General features: G+C 41.9%; 1 protein-coding gene across 1 annotated transcript in view; it reads left to right on the top strand.

Annotated features, from left to right (window-relative positions):
* Positions 1-13,604, top strand: part of synj1 (synaptojanin 1) — a 64,987-nt gene that overhangs the window by 1,045 nt on the left and 50,338 nt on the right. The window contains exons 2-6 of the mRNA XM_088919963.1: positions 2,034-2,191; positions 5,355-5,441; positions 6,783-7,050; positions 11,991-12,216; positions 12,633-12,716. Of these exons, the coding sequence (XP_088776089.1) occupies positions 2,068-2,191; positions 5,355-5,441; positions 6,783-7,050; positions 11,991-12,216; positions 12,633-12,716 (789 nt within the window). The 5' untranslated portion in view covers positions 2,034-2,067. The remainder of the gene's footprint in view (positions 1-2,033; positions 2,192-5,354; positions 5,442-6,782; positions 7,051-11,990; positions 12,217-12,632; positions 12,717-13,604) is intronic.

Below are 13,604 nucleotides of genomic sequence, written 5' to 3'. Positions count from 1 at the left end.
TGAAATATAGACAATAATGGCACTTTGAGCTGAAGCACTTGAGAGTTAAGCCTTATCTCCAAGGCAACTTGCTAGAGTCTCATCCATCCACCGTCCACCATCCATTTTCTAACTGTTTAATCCAATTCTGGGTCGTGGGGGAGCAGGAGCCTGTACCGGCAACACTGGTCACAAGGCAGGGCACCCCAGACACACACACACACACACACACACACACACACACCAGTGTGTTTTTCAACTGGGAGGAAACCAGAACACCTGGCAGAAATCCACGCTAACACGAGAAGAACAAACTCCACACACATAACACCCTGGTCTGGAACTGAATCCAGGGCCCTGTGCTGTGAAGCAGTAGTCCTCACCAATTCACCACCATGTTGTCCACTAGAGTCTCATATGAGTTAAAAAATGTAAGAGGTTTTAAATGAGATGGGATCACTTGACTCATAGCTCAGTGGTGCGAAGATCGTATCTAGCTGTTTCTTGTTGGAAACCAGTGTATCAGCTTCAGAAACATAGCTGCCCAGCTTGTGCCATACTTCCAGAATTCTCTGTGTAAAGGATCACCTTTAGACATCCAGTCTAAACTGAGATCCAGTTCTCAGTTTTTAAGTGCACTGCCCTGCAGTTTCCACACGTGTCCTTACTTTGTTTTTCTGGTGATACTGAAAAAAATCCATTGATTGATCTTGAAAAGCATGAGGCAGGTCCCCTAGAAGATCCTTCTGTTCCAGACTAAAAAAGATTCAGTTCTTTTTTTTATTTTATCAGAGCAGACAGCAAGGGGACCTGATGCTAGTGTTTAAAAAGACAGTCTACAACTCCATTAGGCTGAATAGTGGGTGTTTTCTCTCTGGATCATCAAGCTGCAACTCTTTGTTTTGGCGATGATGAATCAAGGGTTCATCCTTCTGCTAATGATGGATATGCTCACCTCCAGAGAGCCCAAGGAGAAAAAAGTGCCCAATGCAACACTGCTCAGTAGGTTTCTTCCAAAGGCAACTGGCTCATAGCGTAGGAGGTGGACTGTGTTGGAGTTTAGCAGGGTCTTGGAGAGATTTTAGCACATAGGGCTTCAGCTCTTTGGCTCTGTCTGGGACACTGGTGTGATCGTTAGTCACACTAGATGATATTATCTTACCTGCCAGGCTAGCCATGGGTTTCTGCAGGCTGGAGATTGTAGGGAAGTCTACAACGATGGAGGGGCAGGCTTGTGTGAACTCGTAGGTATCGCATCAGGGCTGCAACCTTGCATGCAAATTATAGTTTACAGTTTCATTTTACAGTTTACAAGTTGCAATTCCAGTCATGCTTGCAGAATAAGATGGAAGACTTTAGACATTGTCTACCTTCCAGGCTGCATGAAGTATTGGGGCCAGTACTAGTTGATCCTGAATTTCATATCAAGTCTTTAGAGATTGATAGTTGATAGTGTTTTTATTGGGCAGTGCTGTCTGTGATGTGAAATGAATGCATTGGTTCAAGCAAGGACAAAAGGTTGTTTCCTGTTCCCAGGAAAAATATTTGATTGGCCACTTCTTAGAGACAAAATACAAAAACTGATCTTTTTTCAGAATCAGACTGCATTTTTTACAATAAGGCCATTGTAAAAACTTATGTGCTTTGAATAATTTACATTTCCTTATACTTTATTGGAAATCTATTCATTTGGCAACTTTGATTGCATTTATTTTTAGAGAACAGAGTGGTTTATTTTTGTGGACATTTCCCTTGCAAATGAAGGACCATTTCCAGATGACATCTGACAGGCGTAAGGTTATAAATCATACATAAATGAAAAAAGTGTTTTTGCAAAACATCAGAATCAGGAGTAAATAATAGTCTGCCTTATGTTACTTTTATTACATTTTTATTGCATATTTTTATAAATCCTGGGTTCAGTTTGAAGTGGGACCTGAAACGTTGCAGCATTGGACATTCGTTTTTTGAGAAAATCTGTGATGATGCACAGATTGCGTTCGTCTTGGATTGAGGCTTGAGAAATTGAAGGTTTCTCTTTTCTGCTCTTTCAGGTGTGTTTTAATATCTTAAAAAGAGAAGAAGAAAATGGCCTTCAGCAAAGGGTATCGCATTTATCACAAACTGGACCCACCTCCCTACAGCGTGATAGTGGAGACGAGAAACCGAGAGGAGTGCCTGCTGTTCGAGTCGGGAGCTGTTGCTGTCCTGTGTAAGTCCAGTAACCAGAGCCAGAGCAGCGGTTTGAAAATGTTTTCTGAACCATCAATCCATCTGACAGTTTTTACCTTACACCATGGTGCGTTGCTGTGTGTGGGTGGGGTAGGGAGGAGTCATGTTAGTTCTAAAGCATTCCCCAATGCTCAACTCTTTAAACATCAGGTCAGCAAAATCTGTTACTGTAAATGTATCATGGAAGCTGTTCCTGCTCAGCAAAGTGAAACACTGCTTGTAGTATCCAGCCCTGTTCTGTAAAAGAGGGTGAGACTGAGTTAGTCTTCTTTGCACATTTTGTCAGAGAAATGTCTCATTAGTCTTTCCTCTAGGACCCCGGGAGACTTGAGCCTAATTGGAAATGCCGAAAGAAACAGAGCACACCCTTACCAGTATCTAGCTGTCGTGACATATACTGTAGTGCTGTGCAGTTTTTTTAGATGTTTCAACAGAAGACTGTCATTTTTTTGTCTTTTCTAAATGCTGCCATGCCGGCCTGTGTATAACAGGCTCCAGTTATGGATAAGTAAAGAAAAGGATGATTTTGTTCAACACTTTGCATACCCATGTTTGGTGTGTGTAATTTAATTCATGTTTCGCTGTGTAATACCGGAGATTTTATTTACCAGATGTCCTGTTAAATATTGCGCTTGGCTGCTAACCTTAGTCTTATTCATAGCTGGACATCGTGGTGATGATTGCAAGCACTTTTCTTTCTAAAGACCTTCTCACTGCATCTGAAATTGCAATCCAGAAATTCTATATAATGTACTGTATGTCGATTTCAATAAAATGCATATGTTCCGTTTAATCATGTTTTACTTGCAAAGATACAAGGAAGCAAACTGAAAGGAAGTTGGTATATCTATGGTGTGATCAGGCTGTGATCACAGGTTCATCTTTTTCACGGGGTTATGAATTCTGTCCTGATGGTTTAGGTAGCTGAATTACTTTCGCTTATCAGTGAAGTTAACAGTTGCGGAAACTACTGTACGCATTGTTTTCCTTCCAAATGGCAGCGGATTGCGCTCTGCTTATCAGTCATCTTCTTTCCTTCCCGGCTGTTGCTCTCTTTATCACCATATACATTTTTGTCATAGCTCCTGTCTGAGCAGCAGTGGCTTGTGTCAACCGTCGAATGCCAGATCTTACGAAAGGCCCTTGCTCTTTCTTTTTTACACTGCCCTGTCTGTTCTGAATGACGTCTTGATGGATTCGTCCATCCTTTTCATCTTTGGAATGACCCTTGTTTATAATGTGGATAGAATTATTATTATTATTAATAATAATAATTCACTTATATGGTGCTTTTCTGGACACTCCACTCAAAGCGCTTTACAGGTAATGGGACTCCCCTCCACCACCACCAATGTGCAGCCCCACCTGGATGATGCGACGGCAGCAATAGTGCGCCAGCACGCTCGCCACACTTCAGCTATCAGTGGGGAGGAGACCAGAGCGATGAGGCCAGTTCATAGATGGGGATTATTAGGAGGCCATGATTGGTAAAGGCCAATGGGAAATTTGGCCAGGATGCCAGGGTAATTCCCCTACTCTTTTTGAGAAACACCCTGGGATTTTTAATGACCACAGAGAGTCAGTTTTTAAGTTTCACGTCTCATCTGGAGGACGGTGCCTTTTTACAGAATAGTGTCCCCGTCACTATACTGGGGTATTAGGACCCACACAGACCACAGGTTGAGTGCCCCCTACTGGCCCCTCTAATACCTCTTCCAGCAGCAACCTTAGTTTTTCCCAGGAGGTCTCCCATCTAAGTACTGACCAGGCTCACACCTGCTTACTGTAGCTTCAGTGGGTTACCAGTTGTGAATTGCAGAGTGATATGGCTGGCAATTAAACTTTTTGGCATCTGTCCTGCCGTCTCCATTTTTTTAATAAAAGATTTTGAGCTGTAATGTTAAAAGTGCTCTGTTTTTTTAAAAAAGCATCTTTTAACCATTCTCTTTAGATCTTGATCTTGTGCCAGCCTTGATATTTGTATAAAAGCAGCAATTCAAAATGTGCAGCCTGTCTATAAAGCATTGGAAATATATTTTGTTTGCCGTGAAGTATGATTTAGTTGTTAAAAAAAACATTATCTTCCTTATCTTTCCTATTTCTTTACCAAATACTGGTGAGAGTTTCCCCATGACCCCTGTGATTTTTGTGTAATGCGACCAGTTGGTAAGCTTTTGCTGCTAAAAAGACTAACACCCAGGGAAATCCATGCTGATATGGTCTTAACATTTGGATGACATTTTAAATTTCAGTATACTTCATTTTCAGAAAGAGCTTAGAGGGGAATTGTATGAAAATTCAATCACTTTCACAAAAATGGCAAAGAAGATCCATAATGGGTTGTTTTTTTATCAACCAGTTTTTCATACATGATAGATAAATTATGTAAACCTTTTCTACTTCATGAGTGCTCAAGGGCACCAATATTACTTGTTGGTAATACTTGCTGTGCAGTACAACACAGTCTCTATATGATAATCTAGAAAGACATTGTTCTTTTAGTTGGCCAATTTCCCCAACAATGGTAATGGACAGGACTTAAGCTTGGTGTTTTTTCAAACATTAAACATTGAAAACGTCTGTTCCAGTTTTTTCCTTGGATGTTTTTTGTACATATTACGTGTGCATGTGTTCTGTTTCCTCTGTTCCACTCTCCATCCAAAGTGTGGAATCATCCATCCATCCATTTTCTGACCGATTTCTCCAATTCAGGGTCACAGGGAAGCCAGAGCCTGTCCCTGCAAGCGGGGTGCAAGGCGGGGCCAGTCCATCATAGGGCACATGTAGACACTCACACACACCTTCCTAGGGCTAATTTTCCCAGAAGCCAGTGAACCTACCAGTGTGGTTTTGGACTGTGGGAGGAAACCGAAACATGCGGAGGAAACCCATGCAAACACAGGTAGAGCATACAAACTCCACACGGACACCACCCCAGGTCTGGAATTGAACCCGGGGCCCCAGCGCTGTGAGGCAGCAATGCTAACCGCTGGGTTTCTGGGCCGCAATGCCACCACCCATGTTGAATCACAAGGTTTTGAAAATGATTAGTCCTGTACTGCAGCTCTTTCATTTGTTGTAATAGAAACATTGGTTACCGAATCATTTTGATCATTTGTTTTTTTCACCTTTGTTTTTCATAGCGTCTGCGGAGAAGGAAGCCATCAAGGGAGGATACACCAAAATGTTGGATGCCTACGGGATACTGGGAGTGTTAAGGCTTAACCTTGGTGAGTCTTTTTTTGGATATTTAGATCTGGTATTTTTCACTTGTGTTAAACAAATGTGATATTCTCCGGCTACTGTTTTTATTGGAGACTGCTTTGCCTTCTGAGATTTAGGCACCTCCTTAATGTTTTGGAGTCCTCTGTGTGGAAAAATTGCAGTCTTCTAGTATAGATGTGTTCCATTCATGCCCTGTACAGGTGGAGTAATCCTACTGTAGCAATTCCTGGTTCACAAAGGTCTGTATTCTAACATTATTGAAGATGTCAGCAGCATATACTCACTGGGCAAAATGTTATGTACCCCCACTCTATAACGTGTTCAGCTACAGAAACAGGACCCATCACGTATTCCACAAGTTTCTGAAATATTTACAGACCCAATTTTAGCCCATCTGTCTCTCGGGGTCACCTACGGTGGAGATTGTGATGTGGTGTGTGGGAGGTGTAGCACACATTCCATTAGTTTCTAGTCAGACTCGCATCCTGGGATTGGGCTCGGCCGAGGACGGTGATAGAAATCCGTCTCTTTCTCCTTGGCCTGACCACACTCAGAGTGTCACTACGAGTCTAGTGCTGTGTCCAGAACACGCACACAGGTCAAAATAAAATAAAGCAACTCCTCGATATAAGGAAATGTATAATAAAAATACTTTTTTTTAGAATTGGAAAAAATGGGGTGCCATGGTGGCGCAGTGTTTAGCATTGGTACTTCATAATGCTGTGGCCCTGGGTTCAATTCTGGAGTGTTATCTGTGTGGAGTCTGTATGTTCTCCCTGTGTTTGAGTGAGTTTCCTCCAGGTGCTCCAGTATCCTCCCACAGCTCAGGTTAATTGGCCCTTGTGTGAGTGCGTGTATGTTTGTTCCCGTGTGTACTCTGTGATGGACTGGCTTCCCATCAAGGGTGTGTCCTGCCTTGTACTTATTGCTTGCCAGGACAGGCTCTGGTACACCTCCTACCCTCAATTGGATGAAAGAAGTGCTCAACTTGACTTAAGAGGAGAATTATGTGACTCCAGCTAAAAAGTAGACCCCCCTTCCATTTGAGAACTATGTATTTTTGACACATCTTGCTGGAACCAATCTCTTCTTTTTAAAAGCATCAAGGTTACAGTCAGTTCTCTGCAGGTTTGAAAAAGTCCAAACTGGAGAACTGACATATAACCAGTTTAACAGCAGAAGCAAGCTCTCCTGCTGGCCTCCCATACCGAAACATTTGTCGGCCCTGCTATTGTCCCTTGGGATCGCCATGCATTTTTTCCAAGTCACTGGTCCTCCCAGCTGGTGGTATTTCCCGCTCTGCTGTGCGTGACTCTTCTCTCTGCTTGCCTCTTTGCTCTCACCAGGAGACGCAATGCTGCACAGCCTCGTGGTCGTCACAGGGTGCATGTCTGTCGGCAAGGTGCAGGAGTCCGAAGTCTTTCGAGTCACGTCCACTGACTTCGTCTCCCTGAGAAACGACCCTTCGGATGAAGATCGGATCTCGGACGTGCGGAAGATCTTGAACTCTGGAAACTTTTATTTTGCATGGTCCTCCAGCGGGGTCAGTATGGACCTCAGTCTCAACGCACATCGTAGGATTAAGGAAGATACCACTGATAACAGATTCTTTTGGTGAGTAGTCCAGACAGCTGTATTTAAATGCCTGTGTTGTGTTGCTGATGTAATGTCAAGTTTTTTTCTCTCGTTTGATCATGAATGTACTGCCTTACAATATATGATATGCCGGCGTAAATTTTCTTCTTTAAGATGAAGAGCATAATATGCCATGTGGCCTCAAATGAAAAGTATATTATGAAAATTATATAAGGCAAAATCAGACAGTGTGGAAGAATTCCCTGCTTTATGAAATGTGATTTTCTTTGTAGATTAATCGGTAATAACTCTTTAAACTCCATGCCAAACTATTCTGAGTGCATGCTGTCACTTCCCTTTGTCTAAATATCTATGTGTATGAGCTTCAGTGGTGGGAGTTGGAAGGATGTAGTAACCGGAATGTTGTAACTGGAATTTTTTTGGGGGGTGTTTATTACAAACTAATCTCATTCGCTGTAAGGAAAGTCCCTTTTCTGGTATTTTTGTGGTATATATTTCTGGTTTTACAAGGTTCTAAGTGAGAGGAGTGTATGCTTAGCAGCTGTCTGTTGTTTCTGGAGAGATGTGTACTGACTTACACAAGGAGGGCTGCTGTGTTTGAACACGCTGCCAGAGCACAGAACTTCAGGGGGTGGTATTTAGTTCTGCTGTGAATAAGAACCAAGGCTCCATCACGTGCAGTTTAAGAGATCTGGAGTTTGTTTAATCTCTGCTAGAACAGGCCTTGTGAGGAAACCCGTGCCAGAACTGGCAGATGTATGATCTGATTTCTGCAGGAGAGGCGAAACACAGCAGCCTTCTTATTGGGCTTATTGGACCCTGCACTGCTGCTTGTGCCTGTGCCCAGATCACACTCCACAGGCTGCCTCTCCCTGAACTATAGGAACATCCTATAGTAGTAGTGTGTAGGAGTGGCCAGCGCTCTTGACTAACACCTAGAAGGCTCAGATCTGTGATGGATTTACTGCATTCGTACACCGTTGAACAAAAGGCTCTTCAGTGAGGATGTTTAATTGTTTCAGCTGCATAAATGGGCACAATTCATCTTTTGACAAAAGTATCTTTCAGTTTCTATTAATAATAATAATGATAACATTGGTAAAGATAATATATTCCTGTTTTTGAGGATGTTGTGTCATCCTTCCATCTTCTAATGGCTTAATCCAATGCAAGGTAGCATGGGAGCCTGAATCTGTCCCAGCAAGCAATGGGAACAAGGCAGGAAACACCCTGGACAGGACACCAATCCATCGCAGGCTAGACGGACATAAACACAGATACTCACATCGGGGCCAATTTTTCTAGAAGCCAATTATTCTACAAGTATTTCTGGTACTGGACTGTGGGAGGAGACCGGAGCACCTGAAGGAAACCCATGCGAACATGAGGAGAACATACAAACACCACACAGATAGCACACCAGGGATTTATCCCAGGGCCCCAGCCCTGCAAAGCCAGCCCTGCAGTGTGATAAACCTGCAGGATCCATGTGCTTAATGACTTGCTCTGTAAAGATGGGCATCAGAACAGGATTCAAATAAGTGCTTTGTCATGCACTGCATATGCAAAGAAAAGGTGTTGTTGAGGAGATTTATTTGTACAGAACATTAAACACCCAGCTCGGTGTTTTGCATTAGGCTTTTACATGTAGTGATTTATCAGCACAGATGCTGATTTCAGGATATCAGGAAGCAAAGCATTGCTCTGTCTTTTCTCTCCAATTTAAGACCACAGCATGAGCAGAAGGCAGTGGTTGGAGTTATGGTCAGTGGGTCGTGTGTTGGCCTGTTCTGTTTTGTCTTTTCCATAGGCTTCCTGATTTAGAAATCCCTTAGATACCTGTTTGACCCCTGGATTATGAAAGAAGCCCAATCACTGGCTTCAGCTGAATCCTTGTAACAACGTACTATCTCAGTAAGGGAATGCAATTTTTTTCCCTACATTTACCACATTTATATTTTCATTTCCTTTTACTTTGCAAGGCCATCTGTGGACATGACAGCTGCTTTAATTTCAGGAAGTGATTTGAAATAGGGTGGCGCAGTGCTGGGCCCCCAGTTCAATTTCTGGGTGCTAGGTGCGTGGCCTTTGTATGTTCTCCCCGTGTTCACATGTGTTTCTCCCGGGTACTCCAGTTTTCTTGCACTGGTAGCTTCCAGGACAATTCTGTTCTGTCCAGGATGTGTCCTGCTTCCCCATGACCCCCCATGACCCTGCATTAGGTAAAGCAGTTAGAAGATGGATTGATGGATTTGAAATAGATATCCTAAAGAATTGTTTTATTAGTTCTATCAAATGATGTATGTTTTGGAGTACTTTTTGCTGTTTGCAATATATAGTTACAGTGACTTGTCAAAATATACATGCTTTGCCTAATTTGCTTTGGTAAAATGCCTGTTTGTATAAATGGCTGCACATGTACGTTGCTTTGGATATTAATAATAACAATGTACTTTATTTGTACATTTAAATATTGCAGTAGATAAGCATTATGGAAACGTAGGACAGTCTGTTTTCCAAGCTTATCAGTATTGGGCAGCATATACTATATGCGATGTTTTCATTAAAACTGGACGTGGCCCTGACAAGGCAGTCTAAATTTTTTCACAAACAGTTAAATTGCATAATATACTTATAAATTGTATAATATATAATACTGTAAATCTGTTTCATTGTGTAGTTCCTTTTAAGCCCTCCTTTAAATTTTTGACATTCTTCCTTTCTTTTAAAACATGCTTCTATATGAGTGGCTCAACGGTACATTTTATATGAGAGAACATAAAAATTGATATATCAATAGCCCAAGATGAAAGTCTTAAAATAAATATGTACCTTTGTGTTTCTTAATATAATTGTGCTTATTGTGTATGGAAAAGTACACTACTATTTTTTAATGGTGATATATAATACACAGCTAGCACTTATGCACAGTGTGTCTGAGTGTGATTGGCTGCCACCTCCACTGTGGATGAACGCCTCTCACAAACCTGTTCAGCTTTGCTGCAGTGTGTGGGACTTGGAGGACTTTGTTTTTTACCAAAATGTAAAATCTTCGGCAATGAATCACAACACCCGTGATGTGTAAACCTGTTGGGGAGAAATCGACAGTTCCATTTTTTGTTCGCTCCATTTTGATTTCTGAAATCAAGGTTTGCTGCTTCTTTCTTGGAATGTCAATTTAGTGACACAAAACTTCAATCCAGATCACTACAACCAGTAGCCTTAAACATGGTGAGTCCAATTTTCACAACTGTAGAACGCGATGTCATTAAGCCCATCACTTTTCAGAGCCAAGCTTGGACGATGTTATTGAGCAGAACTCTCTGGTATAAGCAGAACTTTCTTCCCTACTAAAATTGCAGAACAGCCCTGAAAGAGAAAGGGCGCCCGAACAGTTAAAAGTTACAGAAAAAGGAAACAAAAATAATCCAGCAAACCGTATTGTTAACACACCTGCCATACAGTATTCTGAAATGTGTGGGACAGTGAGAATAAAGGAACACGAAATAATTGTGTGAAAAGGTTTAAACACTTGCAATAGTCTTCAAACTCTTCCACTGGTGTTTTTTTTTGGTTGAATTACAAGTGAGTTGTCTGTTTTTTTCAAAGTGCATACTTTTAATCAAGCCCTTCCAAGTGAAAGAAGTTACATGTCAGCAAAATTTTAAAAAGCAAATAAAGTTGTCTCAGGAAAAAAAAAACATTCTATAAAATAAAGTTGATAATATAGTCAGTGCTTATTCTAAAATGACCGCTGATCCTTGTCAGTTTTCTTTGAACTCATGGTTTTCTTCTAATTTTAGCTGTTTCTTTTGCACTTCAAAGCAATATTAATTTTTAAATAGGTGTCTGAAGTCAAGTTCAGGTTCTGCTCACATCCCTCTCTCTATGTTTTGTTCTTTAACAGTGATGACTTAGCATTTGTGCTTTGCTTGGTGCTGCTGTGAAAAAAAGGCTCTGTGAGTTTGTTATCAAGTTAAGTGTAACAGCATCCTGTTTTAATACTTAAGGTGCTCAGAGTTATTTAGTAAAACAAGGGTAAGGTGTGACTTTGGCCCTTTGATCTGTAAATGTTATCAGTTCTGTAAGCAAGACATCCTGCTTCCTGATACCGATACCCTTTGCAGATGATCACAGTGGTGCAGTGGTTGGTGTTGGTGGACTTTCTCCCTTTTCGTGCAGTCTGTGGTTTGGTGCACTGTTTTGAACAAATGGGGATGTGGTTGTTTGCCTGCCTGTCTATTGCCTTTTCTGAAATGAACTCTGGACGGGGGCGGCATGATGGTGCAGTGGTTAGCATTGCTGCCTCTCGGCACTCAGGCCCTGGGTTCAGTTCTGGACCTGGGGTGCTATCTGTGTGGAGTTTGTCTGTTCTCCTCGTGTTTGTAAGCTTTTCCTCCCACAATCCAGAGACATAGATGCTGGGATGTGAGCAGAACGTGATCTTGACTTCAGACACGTATTTAAATTAATTAATTAATTAATTAATTAGTATTGCTTTGAAATCCACAAGAAATGGCTAAAAATAGACAAAAACCATGAATTCAAAGAAAACTGACAAGGATTAGTGGTTATTTTAGAATAAGCACTAACTATTTTCTCAACTTTATTTTAGAGAATGTTTTTTTTGTTGAGTCAACATTATTTGCATGTTTACGCACTTTTCGTTTTTGATTGCTTTTTAAGGTTCTGCTGACATTGAACTTCTTTCACATGGAAGTATGCACTTTAAAAAAAAGAGAAGACGGTAATTGGCCTGTGGGAAAATTGGCCCTGGTGTGAGTGTGTCCCTGTGATGTACTGGTGTCCTGTCCAGGGTGTAGCCTGCCTTGCCTCTGTTGCTTGCCGGGATGGGCTCCGGCTCCCCCTGCCTTCCTGAATGGGATGAAGGGGTTAGAAGACGGACAGGTGGAGTTCTAAGCGGAGGTGAAACACCTGTTTGTCCTTCTGCTGGGCAGGAACCAGTCGCTGCACTTGCACCTGAAGCACTATGGGGTGAACTGCGATGACTGGCTGCTGCGGCTCATGTGTGGCGGCGTGGAGATTCGGACCATCTACGCCGGGCACAAGCAGGCCAAGGCCTGCGTCATCTCGCGGCTCAGCTCCGAAAGAGCGGGCACCCGCTTCCACGTGCGCGGCACCAACGATGACGGCCAGGTGGCCAACTTCGTGGAAACCGAGCAGGTGATGTGAAGTCTCACACCTCGATTCTTTTTTTCTCATTTTATGTCATATCTCTTTATGATCTGTTTTGTTTTAACTGAGTTGGGGTTTTTTTTTGCATTAGGAGTATGCCCTGATATGGCACAGCCCTAGAAAGTACATCTCTATTACAGCTACTGTAATATAAATGTATAGAAAATACATACTGTAAAAAGGTTTTCAACATCCTGAAATCCAGCATCTGAGCTGCTGATATGGCATCGTTGAACGTTCTGTGCCCACTTCCACTGACTCATTGTCTGTTATTTTCGTCTTCCTTATTAATCCTTCCAGCTTTGTAAACTCATGAAATGTGTCAATCTTTTTTTCTTCTGTTTTGTGGTTAATCAGGCGTAATGAATTCTGAGTGATATTGGACATTTCTTGTTGATTGACAGGTTATTTTCCTGGAAGACTGTGTGTCTTCTTTCATACAAATCCGTGGATCTGTTCCATTGTTTTGGGAGCAACCAGGTATTCAGGTAATGCTTAATTTCTCCCTTCAGAAAAACTCATCGATTTAAACTGAGAAGATTATGCAATTCAGCTTCTTTCAGCTGAATTCCTTCCCTTTCGGTTGACTGTACCTCCCGTTATCTCCTTCTCATTAGTGTCTGGGCCACATAAGATAAAGCTTATCTTTGGAGTCTGCGGTAGCCAGGGGTTTAGGCTGCACCCAACAGAACAGTTGCCTCACATGTTTGAGGTATTTAGTAAAAATTGAGTGAAAACGTTATGTAATGAAGAATAAGTGTTACCCAGCATTGTTAACTCTCTAAAATCTGCTTCGTAGGTGTTCTGAAAGTGCAGGCATGAGAAACCCCAATGTCTCCAGAAACAGTCCAGATCTGTTGACTGCAATATTAAAATGGTCCTTGGGGTTGACTCTCCTAAAACCATTACGAACGGGACAATACCATCGTGAAGATAAAGATACAGAGCAAAGCTTTAAATTGCTCACACAATAACTATTATATAAGACTCAGTTCTAAGTCAATCTCTGATAATTGAAGCCTTATTGGATTAACTAGATGTTCTCAGTGCCAGGAAATGCATGTCCAGCTTGAGAATCAGGAGACAGAATTCAGGAGACAGAATTCTGTCACCTTTCCTGGTCAGAACAATCCCCAGGTTCAGTGGAGATCCTCATTTTTTTTACACTTACTTCAGACAAAATGGCTCTGCTACAGAATGCTACAGACATTCAGATATATCACAAGTGTGCGGAATCCATCCACATCTTACCCTGTCTGTTCTTCTTGCTAGCAGGGCCCCCATGTGGTTTTCAGTGGGTGGCTTCTCGTGACTATAGGCAGGTTCATGTTTTATTCCAGTCGTGTTTTGCAGCGGTTCTCAAGGCACTCTGTAAA

This window comes from Atractosteus spatula, chromosome 7 (assembly GCF_055471065.1).
Source record: "Atractosteus spatula isolate fAtrSpa1 chromosome 7, fAtrSpa1.hap1, whole genome shotgun sequence".
NCBI classification, from domain to species: Eukaryota; Metazoa; Chordata; class Actinopteri; order Semionotiformes; family Lepisosteidae; genus Atractosteus; species Atractosteus spatula.
The sequence above is the reverse complement of the archived record's forward strand: the minus strand, read 5'-3'. Positions and strand labels throughout refer to the sequence as shown.